The 18435-nt window shown below is 57.4% G+C and overlaps 2 protein-coding genes across 3 annotated transcripts in view; one reads left to right on the forward strand and one right to left on the reverse strand.

Annotated features, from left to right (window-relative positions):
* ACSF2 (acyl-CoA synthetase family member 2) overlaps nucleotides 1-18435 on the forward strand; it is a 38563-nt gene that overhangs the window by 19604 nt on the left and 524 nt on the right. The window contains exons 2-14 of one of the 2 annotated variants that reach the window (XM_003131573.4): nucleotides 4466-4661; nucleotides 5304-5432; nucleotides 5678-5731; nucleotides 6076-6194; nucleotides 6326-6491; nucleotides 7013-7108; nucleotides 7252-7409; nucleotides 7701-7792; nucleotides 8064-8140; nucleotides 14830-14937; nucleotides 16404-16555; nucleotides 17926-18067; nucleotides 18171-18281. In XM_003131573.4, the coding sequence (XP_003131621.3) occupies nucleotides 4466-4661; nucleotides 5304-5432; nucleotides 5678-5731; nucleotides 6076-6194; nucleotides 6326-6491; nucleotides 7013-7108; nucleotides 7252-7409; nucleotides 7701-7792; nucleotides 8064-8140; nucleotides 14830-14937; nucleotides 16404-16555; nucleotides 17926-18067; nucleotides 18171-18281 (1600 nt within the window). Of the gene's footprint in view, nucleotides 1-4465; nucleotides 4662-5303; nucleotides 5433-5546; nucleotides 5732-6075; nucleotides 6195-6325; nucleotides 6492-7012; nucleotides 7109-7251; nucleotides 7410-7700; nucleotides 7793-8063; nucleotides 8141-14829; nucleotides 14938-16403; nucleotides 16556-17925; nucleotides 18068-18170; nucleotides 18282-18435 lie in introns of both variants that reach the window. The other variant, XM_021067162.1, reaches the window with a different exon arrangement.
* Nucleotides 8344-12971, reverse strand: CHAD (chondroadherin). Its single transcript, XM_005668885.3, has 4 exons — nucleotides 11849-12971; nucleotides 9812-9975; nucleotides 9101-9246; nucleotides 8344-8853 (listed from the first exon to the last, which is right to left on the reverse strand). The coding sequence occupies exons 1-3, from the start codon at nucleotides 12620-12622 to the stop codon at nucleotides 9105-9107; spliced, it is 1080 nt and encodes a 359-aa protein (XP_005668942.1). The 5' UTR covers nucleotides 12623-12971; the 3' UTR covers nucleotides 8344-8853; nucleotides 9101-9104.

The following is an 18435-nucleotide window of genomic DNA, read 5'->3' on the forward strand; positions in this document are numbered from 1 at the left end:
AAGGGTGTATTATTATTATTATTATTACTATTTTCAGGGCTGCACCTGCAGCATAGGGAGGTTTCAGGCTAGGGGTCGAATCAGAGCTGCAGTTGTGGGCCTCTGCCACAGCTCATCTCATGACAACACCGGATCCTTAACCCACTCATTGAGGCCAGGGATTGAACCTGCATCCTCATGGATACTAGTTGGAACTCCACTATTTTCAATTTTTTTTTTTCCCTGCACCCATGGGATGTGGGTGTTCCCAGGCCAGGGATCGAACCCACACTACAGCAGCAACCCAAGCCTCTGCAGTGACAATGCTGGAATCCTACTCCACTGTACCACCAGAGAATGCTGGCTGCGGGGGGGGGGGTATTATTAAGAGAGAAGAGACTACGGGGGTGGGGGGTGTCTCTGTCACAGCACTTATCAGAGCCACTGTGAAGATAAAGGAGATCATACACGGGCAATTGAACTGGATTTTTTTTCCTGGGGAGCGGGGGGCACATAAATCAACCTGTTGATTTGTCAACTAGACATTCCAAGAGGCGACTGAAGGAGTTCTCTTGCGGCGCAGCAAGTTAGGGATCTGGCATTGTCACTGTAGTGGCTCAGGTCGCGTGTTTGATGCCTGGCCACATGCCGTGGGTGAGGCCAAAAAAAAAAAAAAAAAAAAAAAAAAAGAGGCCACTGAAAACCATGGCCAATGTGCAGAAAATCACGTGCCAGACTAGACAGGACTCTGGGTCATTTTGAGAGAGGAGGGTCCCTGTTTGGAGGCAGAGCTCCCTACCCCCCGCCCCAATCTTAATGCTCTGTTGACAATGAAACCATTAAACTGGCTGAGACCTGTACTTCTGTGCCTTCTGATCCAGATGCTGGGCTGCTGCTAAGACACTGGTTAGCCACTGAATGCAAAAAATGTATGTAGTTAGGATTCACCAGTTGAGAGCAAGAGAAACCCAACTCAGACTGGCTGACGTTTGTTTGTTTGATTTCAGATTCCACATATAAGTGAGACCATGCAATGTTAGTCTTTTCTGTGTCTGGCTTATTTCCCTTGAGCCTAATGCCCTTCAGTTTCATCCATGTTGTTGCAAATGGAGTTCGGCTTTTTTTTTTTTTTTTTTTTTTTTCAAACTAGTTTAAGTGTATACACACACACACACACACACACACACACACACACATTTATTTATTTTTGCTTTTTACCCATGGCATATGGAAGTTCCCAGGCTCGGGGTCCAATCAGAGCTGCAGCTGCCTGCCTACACCACAGCCACAGTAACAGCAACATAGGATCCAAGCCACCGCTGCGACCTATGCGACAGCTCACGGTAACATCAGATCCCCGATCCACTGAGTGAGGCTAAGGACAGAACCTGCATCCTTATGGATACTAGTCTGATTCGTTTCCGCTGCACCACAACAGGAACTCCCCAAACTAGTTTAAATTTAAAGAGGGGACTTATTGACTCTTGACAGTGAACAATCCAGAGGAAGGTAGACTCAACTCATGACTGGGTCTATAGGTATTTGAAAAATCCCAAGATTGTGTCACTGGGTCTTCCTGCCTCTGTCCCTCTCCATCCCTCCTGCTTTCCCCTGTGTTGGCTTTCCTTTTTTTTTTTTTTTTTTTTTTTTGTCTTTTTGCCTTTTCTAGGGCCACTCCTGCGGAATATGGAGGTTCCCAGGCTAGGGGTCGAATCGGAGCTGTAGCCACCAGCCACAGCCACAGCCACACCAACACGGGATCCGAGCCATGTCTGTAACCTACACCACAGCTCAGGGCAACGCCGGATCCTTAACCCACTGAGCAAGGCCAGGGATCAAACATGCACTGAGCCACGACAGGAGCTCCTGGCTTTCCTCTTAAAGCAGGTTTTCTCCACAAGCTTGCTTGTGCAACTCTCACTTTGGCAAATCCAAAGAAAAGAGCATATCTGTTTCCCAGTGGGCAAAAATGAATGCCCTCTACAGTATGTCTGAGGGAAGCATTTTGGTACACTGCCTCTCTTGAGGGTTGTCATGGTGACCATGGGGGAACTACCTCAGCAGTTCTTTAAGCTTGTCACCCTGTAAGTGGCAGGGCTGTGTTCTGCCCTGGCACAGCTGAGGGGACCACCTGGCTTTGGTACAGCCCTCTGAGAAGATTGCCCAGGTAGGTAATTAGATAGCATCCTCTTGAGGATAACCATTGACCTAAGTCCTCAGACTCGAAGGTGGGGAAGCACAGGTATCTTAACTTGGATTCTCCTGAGAACAAGGACTTGGCTGCAGGTGGTTTGTTTGCCATCCTGGGAAGCGGGAGTGAGGGAGTGTGGAGCGGAGAGAGGAAGAGGAGTCAACATGAGTGTGTGCAGGCCACCAGGGTCCTGCCTCTAGGACTTGATGCCACCCGGATCTGTCCCACAGAAGGGGAGACTTGCGGGAGTCCCTGGGCAAACAGAACCACAAGGAAACCATCCCGGCAGCTGAAACCAGAGACGTGCTGAGGGACATGCCATGGGACACCAAAGGTGACCGCCACCTACCCGGCTGGTGGCACACCTGGGATGAAATACTCAGGCCCCCCAGCTCCAGCCCGGGGCTCACTTGCTCCCCACTGTGTGACCCGATGTCACCAAAGTCAGGAGAGCATCCCCGGCAGCCTGCACTGGGACCCACACTCCTGTGAGATGGGGTGTCTTCTCCCAAAGGAAACCCAGCTTTGCTCCCATGCTGTCCTGTGTACCTTGTTCTTCCTAGAACCTCCCTGACAGGCCATGGGTGGTTAATCCGTGAAAGCTACGCTTGGTCTTTTCAGCTCAGCAGCTGCAGGACAGAATCATCAGGGTGGGTCTTTGGGGTCCTCCTCCTGGAGGAGGCCTGCCTGGAAGGCCCGGCTCCTGGAGCCCACCCCTCTGATGAGAATGGGGTCTGAGAGTTGCCACACTCCCACCCGGACCTGGGTGGGAGGCCAGCGGCTGTCACCTGGGGCAGGCAAGTGGGCACACGCGGCCTCGGCTGTGATCCTTGGACTGCTGGGCACCTTTTTTGTGTGTGTGTGTGTCTTTTCTTGGGCCACGCCCTCGGCATATAGAGGTTCCCAGGCTAGGGGTCTAATCAGAGCTGTAGCCACCAGCCTACGCCAGAGCCACAGCAACGCGGGATCCGAGCCGCGTCTGCAACCTGCACCACAGCTCAAGGCAACGCCGGATCCTTAACCCACTGAGCAAGGCCAGGGATCGAACTGGTTCCTAGTCAGATTCGGTAACCACTGAGCCATGATGGGAATTCCTGTTTTTGCTTTAATAATTGATAGACTTCAGGAGTTCCCGTCCTGGTTCAGTGGAAATAAATCTGACTAGCATCCATGAGAACACAGGTTCAGTCCCAGGCCTCGCTCAGTGGGTTAAGGATCCAGCGTTGCCATGAGCTGTGGCGTAGGTCACGGATGCAGCTCGGATCTGGCTTTGCCATGGCTGTGCTGTAGGCCAGCAGCTACAGCTCTGACTCAACTCATAGCCTCCATATGCCGTAGGTGTGGCCCTAAAAAAAAAAAAAAAAAAAAAGCGATAGACTCCGGACAGTTTTAATAATTAATAGGCACTTATCACATTATAGAATAACCAAGCAGATCTCACCTAGAGTTCTTTATACCCACACCCTCCCAGTCTGGCACAAGTTCCTTGACTGCACTGGTGTGGTATGTTTGTTACAATTAGTGAACATTTGTTGCAATTAGTACATTATTAGTGACTTCCGTCTATAATTTACACTAAAGTTTAGTCCTTGTGTTAAGACTATTCTATGGGTTTTGACATAACCCAGGGATCTCTTTACCAGAATGGAGCAGTGTCTAGGATAAAGCTGTTCCTGGCCCTCCCAGGCCACCTTTCTGCTTAGTCAAGGCAGAGTGACCGACCTCAGCTTGCCTTCTCGGGGGTTTTGGCAACAAGGCTCCAGGCCACTGGTGTCGAGTGGAAACTGAGGACTAGGTTGGGGAAAGAAACTGCTCTCTGATTAAAGCCAAGGAGTCAGGAGTTCCCATCATGGCTCAGTGGTTAATGAATCCAACTAGGAACCGTGAGGTTGCGGGTTCGATCCCTGGCCTTGCTCAGTGGGTTAAGGATCTGGCATTGCTGTGAGCTGTGGTGTAGGTCACAGATGTGGCTCGGATCCTACATTGCTGTGTCTGTGGTGTTGGCTGGCGGCTGCAGCTCCGATTAGACCCTAGCCTGGGAACTTCCATATGCTTCAAGTGCAGCCCTAGAAAAGAAAAGAAAAGAAAAAAAAAAAAAAGACAAGGAGTCAGGCTCCGGGTTTGGCTTTCCCAAGGGCACATCAGCTCCTAAATGGTAATAGTTCCTGGGGATGGGGTGGTCAGACATTTTCTGGAGTGTCCCAAACACGTTGTGACTCAGTGGGGTGGGTCAGGCCTTTGGTGCCAGGAAGGTCTGGCCCAGGGCTGTTGAGCCTATAACCCCTCTCCCCACAGTTCTGGAGAGGTGGATCACACCGCCCCCCTGCCCATCGGAGGCCTCAGCTACATCCAGGGCAACACCAAATTGCGCCTTATTAACAAGACTGTGGGGTGGTGCCTGGATGCCACAGCACAGAAGATCCCGGACAAAGAGGCCTTGGTTGTCTTCCACGAAAACATAAGGTTGACCTTTGCCCAGCTCAAGGAGCAGGTGGGTCCTGACTTTGAACCCTCGATGTGGACAAGTGCTGGTCCCCCAGGCTGCCCTGGCTGGGTGGGTGGAGCTTTGAGGGTGGTGCCAGGCTCTGGGGCAGGATGCTGGGTCTGCCTGAAAGCCCCGAGGGGTGTCAGGGGAAGAGGCAGGGCTGAGGCAGAGGGTGCCTCCTGCCTCAGTCATTTCTGGGGCCCTGTGTTTTGGGTTTTTTTTGTCTTTTTAGAGCCGCAACCCAGCATGTGGAGGTTCCCAGGCTAGGGGTCTCATTGGAGCTGTAGCCGTCAGCCTACGCCACAGCCACAGCCATGCGGGATCCGAGCCGCATCTTCGACCTACACCACAGTTCATGGCAACACCAGATCCTTAACCCACTGAGCGAGGCCAGGGATCGAACCTGCATCCTCACGGATGCTAGTCAGATTCGTTTCCACTGAGCCATGATGGGTGTTCCCCTGGGGCCCTAGTTAACATGCATGGTCCCAAGGCACCTTCCAGATCTGCTGAGGCCTGGGAATCTGCCTGTCCTTGTTCCCAGGTGATTCTGATGTGAACCCCTGGGCCAAAGGTTGAGTTGGGCATCATGGGCCCCTTTCTGCTCATCCACATCTCACCCCTTTGTGCCCCGTCTGTTTACACCAGGTGGACAAAGCTGCTGCTGGGCTCTTGAGTATCGGCCTCCGCAAGGGTGACCGGCTGGGCATGTGGGGACCCAACTCCTATGCATGGGTACTCATTCAGCTGGCCACAGCCCAGGCAGGCATCATTCTGGTGAGGAGGGCCTTGCCTGCACATCTGGGGGTGTGAGGGTCCTGGGGGGGATCATTCAGGACAGGCCCCTGGATCCTTGGCCCCCAAATCACACCAATGCCTGGCTGGTATCAGACCAGCTAGTGCTTTTTCCTGAAGCCCACCAAGGAGGCCCAAGGTACGGGTTGCAGCCTCTGAGGGTGGAGGGCATCGAGAGGGACCACGTCTGCCCAGGACACGTGATGCACCCTTGCTGTCTCCACCAGGTGTCCGTGAACCCAGCCTACCAGGCTCCAGAGCTGGAGTATGCCCTCAAGAAGGTAAGTCTGTTCTTGGGGTGGGGGCGTTGGGGCCGGCTGGTGTCTGGCGCAGGGGGCTTCCAGTTGTCACAGAGGGCTGGTGAGGTGGAGGCATGCCCAAATGGGTGACACCCAGGCTGTATGTGGGTGGGAAGAGGGGGTGGCTGGTCCAACGGGCTAATGTGTGTGTTGGGGGTCGCGCATGCGTGTGTTGTGGTGGTGATGGGGTGTGTGTTGGGGGGCGGTGCCTGTGTGTGTCAGGGAAGTATTGTGGGGGGGAGAGAGCAACCCTTAGGACTCCACCAGAACCCCAAGCGGGGGCTTCCTGCTGACTGTGGTGGTGGTGGGGCCCTCCTCTTCCACAGGTGGGCTGCAAAGCCCTCGTGTTCCCCAAGCAATTCAAGACCCAGCAGTACTACAACATCCTGAAGCAGATCTGTCCAGAGGTGGAGAAGGCCAAGCCAGGGGCCTTGAAGAGCCAGAGGTGGGGGTATCCCGGGTTGGGAGGGGTGCATCGTGCAGCCTCCCTCCCCCCTCCCCCACCCCCCAGGGATGAGGCTGGCATCTCTGGGGGCCCTCCCTCAGCCCTGACTCTTGCCATGCTGCCTACCCCAGGCTCCCGGACCTGACCATCGTCATCTCAGTGGACACCCCTCTGCCAGGGACCCTGCTTCTGGATGACGTGGTGGCAGCTGGCAATCAAGAGCAGCATCTGGCTCAGCTCCGGCACACGCAGAAGTTCCTGTCCTGCCATGACCCCATCAACATCCAGTTCACCTCGGTAGGGCAGAGGTCTCAGGTCCCAAGCCCAGGTTGGCACCCTCCCCCCCTGCGACCCAGTCACCCTCCCCTGAGAATGAGGAGGCAGCAGAGGAGATCGGGAGAGCAGACGCTCTTCTCCCTGGGCTGGACCTAGCTGTCCCCTCTGCCCTGGAAAACAGCAGCAACTGGTGTCCTTGTCACCTGCCCTCCCCTGGCCTTCGTCCCTGGCACAGGGACAGGTACATTGAGCCACCACATTTAACAGATGGGGAAACTGAGGCCCAAAGAGGGCATCTGCTGGTGGGCCTCAGAGTTCTCTGCCTCTCTGGCATGAGGGTAGACCGTGTCTTCCACATCTCTGGATCCTAACCCCTGGCACGTGGCAAACCTTCAGGAGGACATACGGAACGAAAGAATGGGTCTGGGCCAAGGTCCCAGTCTTCCGATTCCCAGTGCACTGCTCTTGCATGCCGTGGCCCGGGGGTGGGGGGGAAGAGATGGGACAAAAGGAGCCAAGCCATCACCTGCTTCTCTTGGCAGGGGACAACCGGCAGTCCCAAGGGGGCCACGCTCTCCCACTACAACATCGTAAACAACTCCAACATGATAGGGGAGCGCCTGCAACTGTCACAGAAGGTGAGGGGGTGCCGGCCCAGCCAGGGCTTCCTGGCATCCTGCAGGGGCGGGCCGCCTGCTGGGCTCCCCCCTGCTGGCTAGAGGAACTGGCTTCCAGAGCTTCCGGCCCCACAGTAGACCCAGCCTCCTGCCTCCATCTCCAGACGGCAGAGAAGTCAAGGATGGTCCTGCCCACCCCCCTGTACCACTGCCTGGGTTCCGTGGGGGGCACAATGGTGAGCTTGATGCATGGGGTCACCCTCATCCTGTCCTCTCCGGTCTTCGATGGCAAGAAGGCGCTGGAGGCCATTAGCAGAGAGAGGTGAGCATCAGTGAGCAGCTACCTGGGGGCAGAGAAGACCCGTCCAGTTCCTCACTCCTGGGCCCCGATCCCGTTCTCAGACGTCTCCTCCCTCCAACTGGGAGACATGGAAATGAGGTAGTGGGGGACTCCCAGAGGAGAACCAGTTCTTCCCTCCAAGGAGCTTCGCCTGCCCATTCCCCAGAGTTGGGGTCTCAGCCCTAGCCGTAGGGTCAGGGTGGGGTGGGTCCGAAGGGGCTGTTCCCTTCTACTTCTGAAACTGATTTTGAGACGTACCCCCTCCTTATACAGAGGCTCCTTCCTGTATGGCACCCCTACCATGTTCGTGGACATTCTGAACCAACCGGACTTCTCCAGTTACGACATCTCAGCCATTTGTGGAGGTGGGATCGGGCCAAGGGGGGCCAGGCCAGGACTGGCCCAGTGAACTGCATTTGAGCCCAATCGTTCATTTCGGGGGCACGAAGGCCACTGTGGAAACATGGGTGGGAGGGAGGCCAGTCAGTGTCCCTAGTTACCAGCCCAAGGCCACCTGCCAGGTCCAGGGTCCGGGGAGAGAAGGGAATGTTATTTCCCCTAAAGGGCCATGGGTGAAGAGGGGGTCCACTGGGCCCGGAGAAGGTGGGAGCTGTGTCAGCTCTTTCTCTGATCCAGGTGTTATTGCCGGGTCACCCGTACCCCCAGAGCTGATCCGCGCCATCATCAACAAGATGAACATGAAGGAGCTGGTGGTGAGTGGAGGCAGGGCTGGGGGTTGAGGGCAGGCTGGGGCTGCGTGAGAACAGACTGATGGGAGCGGGGAGGAGGCCAGGAAGGTCTCCAAGGAAGGCCCTTTGGCTGGCCATCATTCCAGAAAGCGGATGTGAGAAAATGCAGTCTGACCTCATCAGTGGCTGGCAAGTCACAGAGATAGGTGACGAGGGAGTAAATATCATACATACATAAATTTATATTTATAGACATCTGGGGGGAAAATATGCAGCCTGGGAGGGTATGTGGCAAAGCACCGGTGTCCTGCTAGAGTGTCCTGGCAGGGGGTGGGGGGGTGCTGGCACAGTTGGGGGCAGGCCCTTAAGACCCTTCCTGGAAGCAAGGGGGGGGAACAAGGATCTGATGTTTGTTTCCAAGTGGCAGGGAAAGGGGAGAAGAGAGGAAGATTCTGGAAGGGTAGCCATCCTGATGGCTAAGGACTTGGGAGTCTCAGCAACAGCTTCTCTGAGAGAAGCCATGGCAGTGGGGCCAGGCATGATGGAGCTCTCACTGTCAGGTGGAGCTGGGCTCGTGCTGGGGTGCCTGAGTCCCTCCTGCCAGGACGTGTCTAGGTGGGGACAGCTCTGTGCATCAGCAGGGGCTGTGGGGAGAAGGTGGGGATCGGAGGTGGGAGGGTCAGTAGTTTCTCCGGCAGAAGGCAGAGGCCAGTCACCAGGACCGGCTGGGTCAGGACCTGTGGTGAGGCAAGGATTGGTGTCAGGACTCCAGCCACCCAGACGAAGTTTGCAGAGAGCGGTGGGAGTGGGAGTCCCGGACAGTACTATCGCCCCCTCAGAGGGGAGCCCCAACCCTCCCCTCCTCTCCCTGCAAAATGGAGGGTCTGCCTGCCCTTCCTTGGTGGGGACGGGCCGTCCTGGGACACCCTCCTCACTTCCAGAAGCTCCAGAGAGGGCATGGGGGACCTGCCCACCCGGCCCCACCTGTTTAATGGCGACCGGCTTTCTTGGACCTCTTAGTGGGGAACTTGCAGCCGCGGAAGGCATCTGTGTCCCGAATGTGCTGGCCCCTGAACTTGGCGGGTGACGCGCAAGTGGCATCAGGGCGGGAGGTCTTGGCTTCCAGCCACCTGGAGAGACAGAGAGTTGCTGGGATTGGGGAAGAGAGGTAAGAGGACCAGAGGGAGGAGCGTCAGCCATGGGGGCTAGGATTGCCTTGGCTTTCGGGCAGTCTGGAACTGTCACCTTCATTTTACAAACGGGAGGAGTCCCCATCGTGGCTCAGTGGTTAACGAATCCGACTAGGAACCATGAGGTTGCGGGTTTGATCCCTGGCCTGGCTCAGTGGGTTAAGGGTCCGGCGTTGCCGAGAACTGTGGTGTAGGTTGCAGATGCGGCTCAGGTCCTGAGTTGCAGTGGCTCTGGCACAGGCCGGCGGCTACAGCTCCAATCGGACCCCTAGCCTGGGAACCTCCATGTGCCATGGGAGTAGCCCAAGAAATGGCAAAAAGACAAACAACAACAACAACAACAACAAAAAAAAACACAAAACAAACGGAAAACTCCCAGGGTCCCGCACTTCTTAGGCAGCAGATCCAGGATGTGTGCCCAGGATGCCTTAGTGCAGGGCCAGTGTGTCTCCACTCCATCACGTGAGGGCGGATTCTGGGGGGGGGACATGGGGGTGGCTCTCACCTCCGAAGTCCCCGAAGCTGGCAGGTACACTTCCAGGGGTTGTTGGTAAGGGTAAGGGTCTCCAGGTTGTCAAAGGGGAAGTTGGAGGGCAGCTGGCTCAGGCGGTTGTTCTCCAGATGGACGTGTTTCAGCGTGGTCACGCCCAGGAAGGCACCGTCAGAGAACTAGAGAGTGAAGTGGGCATGAGCTAAGCCCCCCAGCCCCAGGGGTCTGCCTCTCCCAGCTCTGTGGTCCCCGAGGGGTAGGTCCTTCCCTGGACTCCTCAGTGGCAGCTTGAGAAGTTTCACAGTGTGACTCAGTTGTCTCAGATCCAATCCATACAATGACCTTTTGAGATAGGTGGTATTATTTCCAATATGTAGATTGGAGATGGGGGGGGAGGGTTAAGTCCCTTGCCCAGAGTGGCACTAGGGAGTAAACAGTAGCTGCAGAACCACACCCAGCTCCTCTTCCCCTGGCACCGTGCTCCCTGCACAAACACTGGGACTGGGGAGGCAGCCAGAGTTTGGTCCCAGAGGCGCAAGCTGGCACACAGTGAAGCTGGTCAGTGTTTGGTGGGATGGGCCATGGGCCCAGTCTCCCCACAGCCCCCAGGGCCCTGGGATGTCCCCCAGCTCTGTCCTCACGGCTCCCTCACCGTCCGCCAGACACTATTTGTGGAGCCACCTTGGTGGAGCCTTTGGCCAGGTTGGCTGACTCCAGAGGAAACATTCTATTGGTGCCCGCATCTTGGCCCAGATGTCACAGTTCCTGCCTCCCCTCCCCGCCCCAAATGAGCCCCTGCCGCCCTGTTCTACATCCCACTGAAAGGCCAGTGTGGCAGTGGTGGGCCACAGAGGACTCTGATTTCTGCTGGGGAGTGGCTGGGGCTAAAGAAGGGCAGGCTCAGGCAGGCACCGTCCACCCAGACAAAGGCTGGTTGCCATCCAGGTACCATGCTGCTCTCATCTCCGTGCCTGCGGCCCAGGGAGAGATGTGGAGTTCCCTGCTAATCAGACTGCTCTGATGACCATCGCCCGCACCTAGTCCCTCCTTGGGACTGGAAAATCCCTCTGGTATAGGACAGGGACCAGGGCAAGGTGCGGGAGATGGTCATCAGAGCGAACGCCACCCTGAGCCAAGGCAGCCCCACCTGGCCAGGGAATCACAGGGGAGGAAGGACTGAGCAAGGAAGGATGCAGCCAAGTGATGGGTCTGGTGACCAGGGTGGGCAAAGGGCCGTGAGTGTCCTGGGGCACAGTGAGGCCTAGCCCACCTTCCCTAAGGGGAGGCACCTGGGGTCCTGGTGCCAAAGGTTGGCAACGATGAGTGGCTCTTGCTTTTGCCCCTTCACAGAGCCCCTGGGTGCCATGCCTGCAACCTGGGGCCTGCCCCTGGTCCCCACTCGGCTGAGATGGACCTGGGAATGCAGTGGCATGTGTGTGTGTGTGTGTGTGGACTGGGGGGTGGGGGGCATCTCTGGGAGGCACGGAGGGGGCCTTCCTCAGCTATGTGCTCCCCCCTCACTCCCCAGCCCCCCACCCCACCTTAGCACACATGCACTCTCCCCACCAGGAACAGGGTCTCTTTGTGGGCCTGAGGTGCCCAGCTCCTCTGGAAGGCTCCTCAATAAACAAACCTTCCTTTATGGGGTGGGAGGTTTACTGGAGACTGGGGGCGGGGTGGAGGTGGGGGACACAGCAAGGACGGGTGGAAGGCCCAAAAGGAAGAGGTGGCTGCTGTGCAAGGAGTTTGGGAGCCCTGGACATCCCTCCTTGGGGCCTACTGGTGGGGCCAGGGCAGCCCCGGCTCTGTTTTTAAGTAGGAATCCTAGGAGGGCCGTGCCAGAGACTAGGGACTAGGGGCAGCAGGGCAGGATTTGGGGCAGGCACGGGACAAGATGAGGGACAGAGGTGGCAGAGCTCCTCACCTTGGAGTTAGCCACAGGAAGAGGCAATTTTAGGGAAGAGGGGATGGTGCCCAGCTGTGGCCCTGGATCCCCGGGCCTCCTGGCAGTGAAGAAGGAGCCAGGGCAGAGCTCTGCAGCCAGGAGCTCACCTTCTCCAGGTTGGTGTTGTCCAGCCAGAGGGTCTCCAGGTATCTGCCGAAAGACTGGAAGGCATGGTCTGGGATGCTTTTCAGGGGGTTGTGGGACAGCTTCAGCTCCTCCACCACCCGCAGCTTGCTCAGAGCAGCCGAGGGGTAGCTGGATAGCTGGTTCCTATCCAGGTAGAACTTGGCGAGGTTTTCCACGTCGTCCAGAGAGCCGGGCTGCAGGGAACTGAGTGAGTTTTCCGACAGGTAGAGCCAGCGCAGGTCCTTGGCGCCCTGGAAGGCGCCTGCGCGCAGCTCGCGGATCTTGTTGTTGTTGAGCTGCAGGATGAAAAGGTTGACCAGCGGGGAGAGTAGCCCTCGGGGCAGCTCGGTCACCTTGTTGTGGTCCAGGTAGAGGTAGGTGAGCTCGGTCAGGTCGTCGAAGGCGCCAGCGCGCAGCACGCGGATGTCGTTGTGGGATAGGTACAGGTAGATGAGCTGCTTGAGGCCGCGGAAGGCGCCAGAGGCCACCTCGCGGATCTGGCAGTGCTGCAGGTGCAGCGAGACGAGGTTCGGCATGGCCCGAAACGAGTTAGCAGCCAGCACTGGGAAGTTGTTGCGCTGTAGGTTGAGCAGCTTGGTCTTCTCTGACACTTTGGGGATCTTCTGCAGCCCCACCTTGTCGCAGATGACGTGCTGCAGGTCGCCGTGGCAGTGGCAGTTCTGGGGGCAGGCGGCCAGCGCCGGCAGCAGGCCGGCCAGGAGGCCGAGGCTGAGCAAGAGCATCTGGCGGGCCATGGCTGGGACGCCAGGGGCCGGGGCTGGGGGCGGCTGCAAGTCCTCGGCGCTCGGTCTCCCGCCCTATTTATACGGTGGCCCTGACCGCAGCCGGCAGCCGGAGCCAGCTCCTACGTGGAGCCGCGAGGGCACCGGGTTAACTCCCTCCCGCCCGGAGCTGCGCCCCTGCCCTCGACGGGGAGGGGCCCTCTCACCCTGGGGACCGTGCGCGGCTGGACCCAGGTCCCCGAACCTCAGTCCCCAGCCCGGCCCCCCCTATCTCCCTGCCCTCGGATCTTGCTCCCTCCCAGCCCTGACCTCCTTTCCCCCTGCTTTCCTGGTGGGGGCAGTAATGGGTGTGTCCAGGGCCCCCGAGTTTACACCGCAGAGAGGGAGGCGGTCCCTGAACTTATTTGTTTGCTCAAGTCTGAGCCTCCACGCCTCCCCCCCCATACACGCTCGGCCGCGTGCCCTGGACCCAGCGAGGGAGGAAGTGGGGCCGGACGGCCGGACGCGAGTCTCGCCGCGGTCGCCGGCCGGCGGCGCTTTAATGGGGCTCTTGTGCGGCGCCGGCGGAGCGTGAGAGCTGCTCTGGCGTCGGGCTCCCCCTTCCGGCTGCACCCGCAGCCAACCCTCAGGAGGCTGGAGAGGTTGGAGGTCCGATGGCTCCTCTCTCCCAGGCGCTCCCCCACCTCCCCCGCCCCCCGCCCTCCCCTTCTCCCTGGGCTCGCGTTTCCGTCCCCGGCACCCCCATGCCCCTTTGCCACGGGTGAAGGTAATCAGAAGAGTGGGACCTGGTGGTGAGGGGAGTGACCCACAGGGCTGGGCAAACACACCAGAAGGCCACAGCCGCACCATCTTTCCCTGTCCTTAATCTCCCTAGAATGTCCCCATCTCTTCATCCCCACCCCTCGGCGGTCAGGAACCGCCCCCCTCCCCGGGGGAGGTGGGGGGCTCTCTCAGGATGGCGGCCAGGGTGGCGCCAAGGTGTACTTGGCAGAAGCCACACCTGGGCAGTGGCCCCAGGACTGTGAGGGTGGGTGAGGGGGCTGGGTCCTGGCTACAAAGGACCAGCCCTTGGACAGCTTGGGTTTCCTGACCCCAGGTCCTGTGGGCAGCCCTGCCCCAGCTGACCAGATCTCTGTGTCCACTTGTCCCGCCACGGTGTCCAGATTCTTGTGGAAAGGGGAGGGGAGGGCAGGCAGCGTCTCAGCTCTGGCCTCAAAGCAAGCTCTGGGCTGACTGGTAGGGGTTCTTGTCTGTTTTGGGGGGTGAGGGGAGGAGCCGGACCTCAGATCTTGCCAGACCCCAGCTGTGCCTGAGTCATGCCCCCTGACACAGAAGAAATTTGGAACGGGGTGAGGCTGAAGGACGAACAAAGGTCTGGTGTCTTTGCTGGCTGGAAGGGACCAAGAAGAGAGGGTAGCCTGCCCCTCTCCTTTCACCCAGAATTCAGGTGGGGAGACCTACCCCTCTCCTAAGCTCCTTTCACGCGTTGGGGGTCACAGTCGGCCCAGAACACTGCCTGGTTTTCAGGCTTCTCCAAGGCTGGCTTCTGGTTTTCTGTGGCTCAGGACGTTCCAACCACTAGAAGGGGGAGAGTGGGGGGAGGGTGTGTGCCACTGGCTTTTTAAATCCTTGCTTTGGCTGTATTTTTATTTTGATGAAAATAAATGTACAGGAAACTTTCCAGAACTTGGGGGGGGGGGGCGCACCTATCCCAATGCTAGGCACTTGTCCCAGGAGTCTGGTGGGTGGGTGGGTTGTGTTTATAGCTCCCAGCTGGGCCAGGGGAGGCTGGCTTTCTCATCAAGTTTTCAGACCCTTCAGCTTGGAAGGGAGGGCCAGGGGATGTTACGGCCTGAATTCAGGAAGCCGGTGCTAAGACGCCTTGGGGCTGGGGCACTGGTGCTGCTGGGAGCCACAGGCTAAAGCGTATGGCTGCTCCAGGGAATTGTGGAGACTGGGCGCCCTGCCTGGAAGCCAGTAGCCTCCCTGCTCTCAGTTTTATTTCAGACCTCGGGACTCTGCTCGTTGAGCTAGTTTGGGCTCCATCCCAGAGGTCAGGTTTGCCTCCTGACCTCTGACCTCTACCGACTATGCCACTCGTCCCACCATTCAACCACTGCCTTCTTTCCCCCGAGTTCCTCCCCATTTCCCCAGGGAGACTTCTCCATCTTGCCGCCATCCCTTTGCTCCCTTCCGAATACCCTTTCTGGACCCTCTAGGTGGCTTATGGAACCACAGAAAATAGTCCTGTCACTTTCATGAACTTTCCCGAGGACACCATGGAGCAGAAGGCAGAAAGTGTGGGCAGAGTTATGCCCCACACCGAGGTGAGCCCAGGCCCCAGGCCCCACCTCCTACCATGTGGCTGGGGGGGGCACCCCTTGGGACGCGTTGTTTTCCATCAGAGCTCACTCAGGATGCTGAGAGCACCCCCAGCATCAGGGGCTTCCCGGGGACTGGCCTGGGGCTTCTCTGTGGGCTGAGGCCTTGAGCGGGGAAGAGCTGGAACAGTGGCCAGGAGCAGCCGCCAGCCGAACTCCACAGCCTCCCTTCCTGTCTGAGGTGTGTTTTTGCCAAGCCCACTGTCTGTTTCAGGGCAGCCAGAACAGCCTCAAAGAGGAGCCACAGCACAGAGATTTTTCCTACACAGCTCTTTCTCTCTCATAGCCCTCCCCGCCCCGACCTTAGGCAGCGGTCCTCTTTTTGCTTGGTGTAAACAGTTTCCCAGGCAGCTTGTCCCTCTGGGGGTTCCTTGTACCTTGAAGGCCGACCCTGAGTACCTTTCCCTTCCAAATTGCCAGCGTCCAACACTGGTGCTTTATGCCAGCCCCGTACCTGGTTTCCCCTCCCCCCTTGTGCCCTTGCCCCTCTGGGGGTCACTGCCAATGTGCTTCCCCTGGGGCCAGCCACCATCCTATTTCAGAAATCTCGGAGTTCCTGTCGTGGCACAGTGGTTAACGAATCTGACTAGGAAACATGAGGTTGTGGGTTCGATCCCTGGCCTTGCTCAGTGGGTTAAGGATCCAGCGTTGCCGTGAGCTGTGGTGTAGGTTGCAGATGAGGCTCTGATCCCGCGTTGCTATGGCATAGGCCGGCGGCTACAGCTCCGATTCGACCCCCTAGCCTGGGAACTTCCATATGCCATGGGGAGCGGCCCTAGAAAAGGCAAAAATACAAAAAAAAAAAAAAAAGAAAAAAAGGAAAAAAGAAATCTCCTTCCCTCCTCCCTGAAGTGAGTGTGCAGTGACACTAATCCCCTTCTATGTGCCTGACAGCCTCACAAGGATGCTCACCAGTGCAGTGTGCAGGTCTCTCCATTTCGCACATGCAGACATGAGGCACCCAGGCTAAGCTTTCCTTGCACGTTGGCTGTGGCTCGTTTCTCGCCGAGGCATTCGGGGTCTGCATCTCTGCCACCCCTCCTATTCACGTGGCCCTGCTGTGCCCCCCTCCTCTGGCTTCATTATTTGCTATTTAGTGGGAAGTAAGAAGAGGCTCGCTTTTCTTCTGCACAGTTTATCATTCTTTAGCTGGCCTGGCCCTCTGCTGGCCTCCTTCCCTGAGCATCTCCTGGTCTGGGCCCCACCTTCCTGCCCAGCTCAGGTGTCCACCTGGTGACTGACCTATTCTGGTTTCATCTCCCTTCCCTGGATTGGGATGGGCAGAGCCAGGGGGCCTCCTTACCAGGGGGAAGGAAGGCAAAGCTTCACTCCCCACCCCCCCCCATTCCTGAGGGCTCCCCATCCTGAAGCGAGAGGCTGGGAGGCCCCGGTCTGAAGCTGCCTGCTCCCAGGCCCAGATCATGAATATGGAGACGAGGACACTGGCAGAGCTGAACACACCTGGAGAGCTGTGTATCCGGGGCTACTGCGTCATGCAGGGCTACTGGGGTGATCCTCAGAAGACAGACGAAGTAATCGGACAGGACAAGTGGTATCGGACAGGGTGAGTAGGGCAGGACCAAGAGGGGTGGCTGGGAGTCCCCAGGCGAGTTGGGAACATTGAACTAGAACAAGGAGAACACGTGTGTCAAGATGGCCCTTGCACATCTTGGAGGCTTAATTTTCAAAATGTGTAAAATGGAGTTCCCGTCGTGGCGCAGTGGTTAACGAATTTGGCTAGGAACCATGAGGTTGCGGGTTCAGTCCCTGGCCTCACTCAGTGGGTTAAGGATCCAGCGTTGCCATGAGCTGTGATGTAGGTCACAGATGTGGCTCGGATCCAGCGCTGCTGTGGCTCTGGTGTAGGCCCGCAGCTATAGCTCCGATTCGACCCCTAGCCTGGGAACCTCCATATGCCCCAGGAGCGGCCCAAGAAATGGCAAAAAGACAAAAAACAAAAAACAAAAAAACCCCCAAACAAACAAAAAAAAAACCGTGTAAAATGAAGAGGATCATATTCTCTGAATAGAGCTCCCGGAGGGACCAGATGCAGCACAGGTGAGAGCGCCTAGGACAGTACTTGCAAAATCCGAGCCAAGCATCAGTCACTTATTTACTAAGTCAGCAAATTCTAATTATGCACCTGCCACGGGCCAGCACTATGCTGGTGCAGCAGAAAGCAGGCTGGGAAAGATCTTGCTCTTACTTCCCACATGTCTGGTGGAGGGAGACAGATACAAATGAGATCATTTCAGGAGTTCCCGTCGTGGCGCAGTGGTTAACGAATCCGACTAGGAACCATGAGGTTGCGGGTTCGATCCCTGCCCTTGCTCAGTGGGTTAACGGTCCGGTGTTGCCGTGAGCTGTGGTGTAGGTTGCAGACGCGGCTCGGATCCTGCGTTGCTGTGGCTCTGGCGTAGGCCGGTGGCTACAGCTCCGACTCAACCCCTAGCCTGGGAACCTCCATATGCCGCGGGAGCGGCCCAAGAAATAGCAACAACAACAACAAAAAAAAAAAAACAAAAAAACAAATGAGATCATTTCAGACATTAATACACATCACAAAGAAAACAAAACAGGGTCCCAGGAGAGAAAGCGGCAGTGGTGGTGGGGGGAACTCCTCTTTATTGGGTGATCAGAGAAGGCTCCTCTAAGGTAGAAACATCTGAATGAGAAGAAAGGAGCCAGCCATGAAAAAAACATATGTATAGATAGGAGAGAGAGCAGATATGCTAGAGGTATTGGCTTCCTTGTTTGGGGCTGCCTCCTCCATTAGACTATACGATCCAGGGAATGTCTTGTTCATTCTGTGGCCCCCAGCGTCTAGAGCAGTGCAGGACCCGTAGCAGGTGCTCAGTGACTGTTTGCTGAATGAGTGAAGCGAGCCAGCCGGTTGAGGCAGAGGTGAGAGCAGCTCCTGGGCTTTCCTTGCAGAGACATCGCTGTGATGGACGAGCAGGGCTTCTGCAGGATCGTGGGTCGCGCCAAGGATATGATCATCCGAGGTGGTGAGAACATCTACCCTGCGGAGCTGGAGGACTTCTTTCACACTCACCCACAGGTGCAGGATGTGCAGGTGAGACACCCAGCCCTGAGGAGCTCAGGCGAGACCCCCAGGGGCAGGGGGCATGGATGGGGATGCGGATGGGGATGTCTGCCGCTGTCTCTGACCCTGGAAGGTGGTGGGAGTGAAGGACAACCGGATGGGGGAGGAAATCTGTGCCTGCATTCGGCTCAAGAAGGGGGAGAAGACCACGGCGGAGGAGATCAAGGCTTTCTGCAAAGGGAAGGTGGGGGCCTCATCCCCGCATTTCCCCCACCCCCACCCCGTCCCCTGTAAGCCGATGTTGCTCGGTTCTCCGACACCCTCTTCCCTGCCCACCAGTCATCCCACGGTCCCCTCCTCCCCAGCCTGGGACCCCACCCAGCCTCATGCTTGATCTC

Source organism: Sus scrofa, chromosome 12 (genome assembly GCF_000003025.6).
Source record: "Sus scrofa isolate TJ Tabasco breed Duroc chromosome 12, Sscrofa11.1, whole genome shotgun sequence".
Classification (NCBI taxonomy): domain Eukaryota; kingdom Metazoa; phylum Chordata; class Mammalia; order Artiodactyla; family Suidae; genus Sus; species Sus scrofa.

Bases quoted from the DNA above. Each gene is read 5' to 3' on its own strand.
- CHAD (XM_005668885.3), bottom strand. From the start codon at position 12,622: ATGGCCCGCCAGATGCTCTTGCTCAGCCTCGGCCTCCTGGCCGGCCTG. The intron at 9,976-11,848 runs GTGAGCTCCTGG...TTCACTCTCTAG, and splicing joins ACAACACCAACCTGGAGAAG to TTCTCTGACGGTGCCTTCCT. The intron at 9,247-9,811 runs GTGAGAGCCACC...CTGTCTCTCCAG, and splicing joins CAGCTTCGGGGACTTCGGAG to GTGGCTGGAAGCCAAGACCT.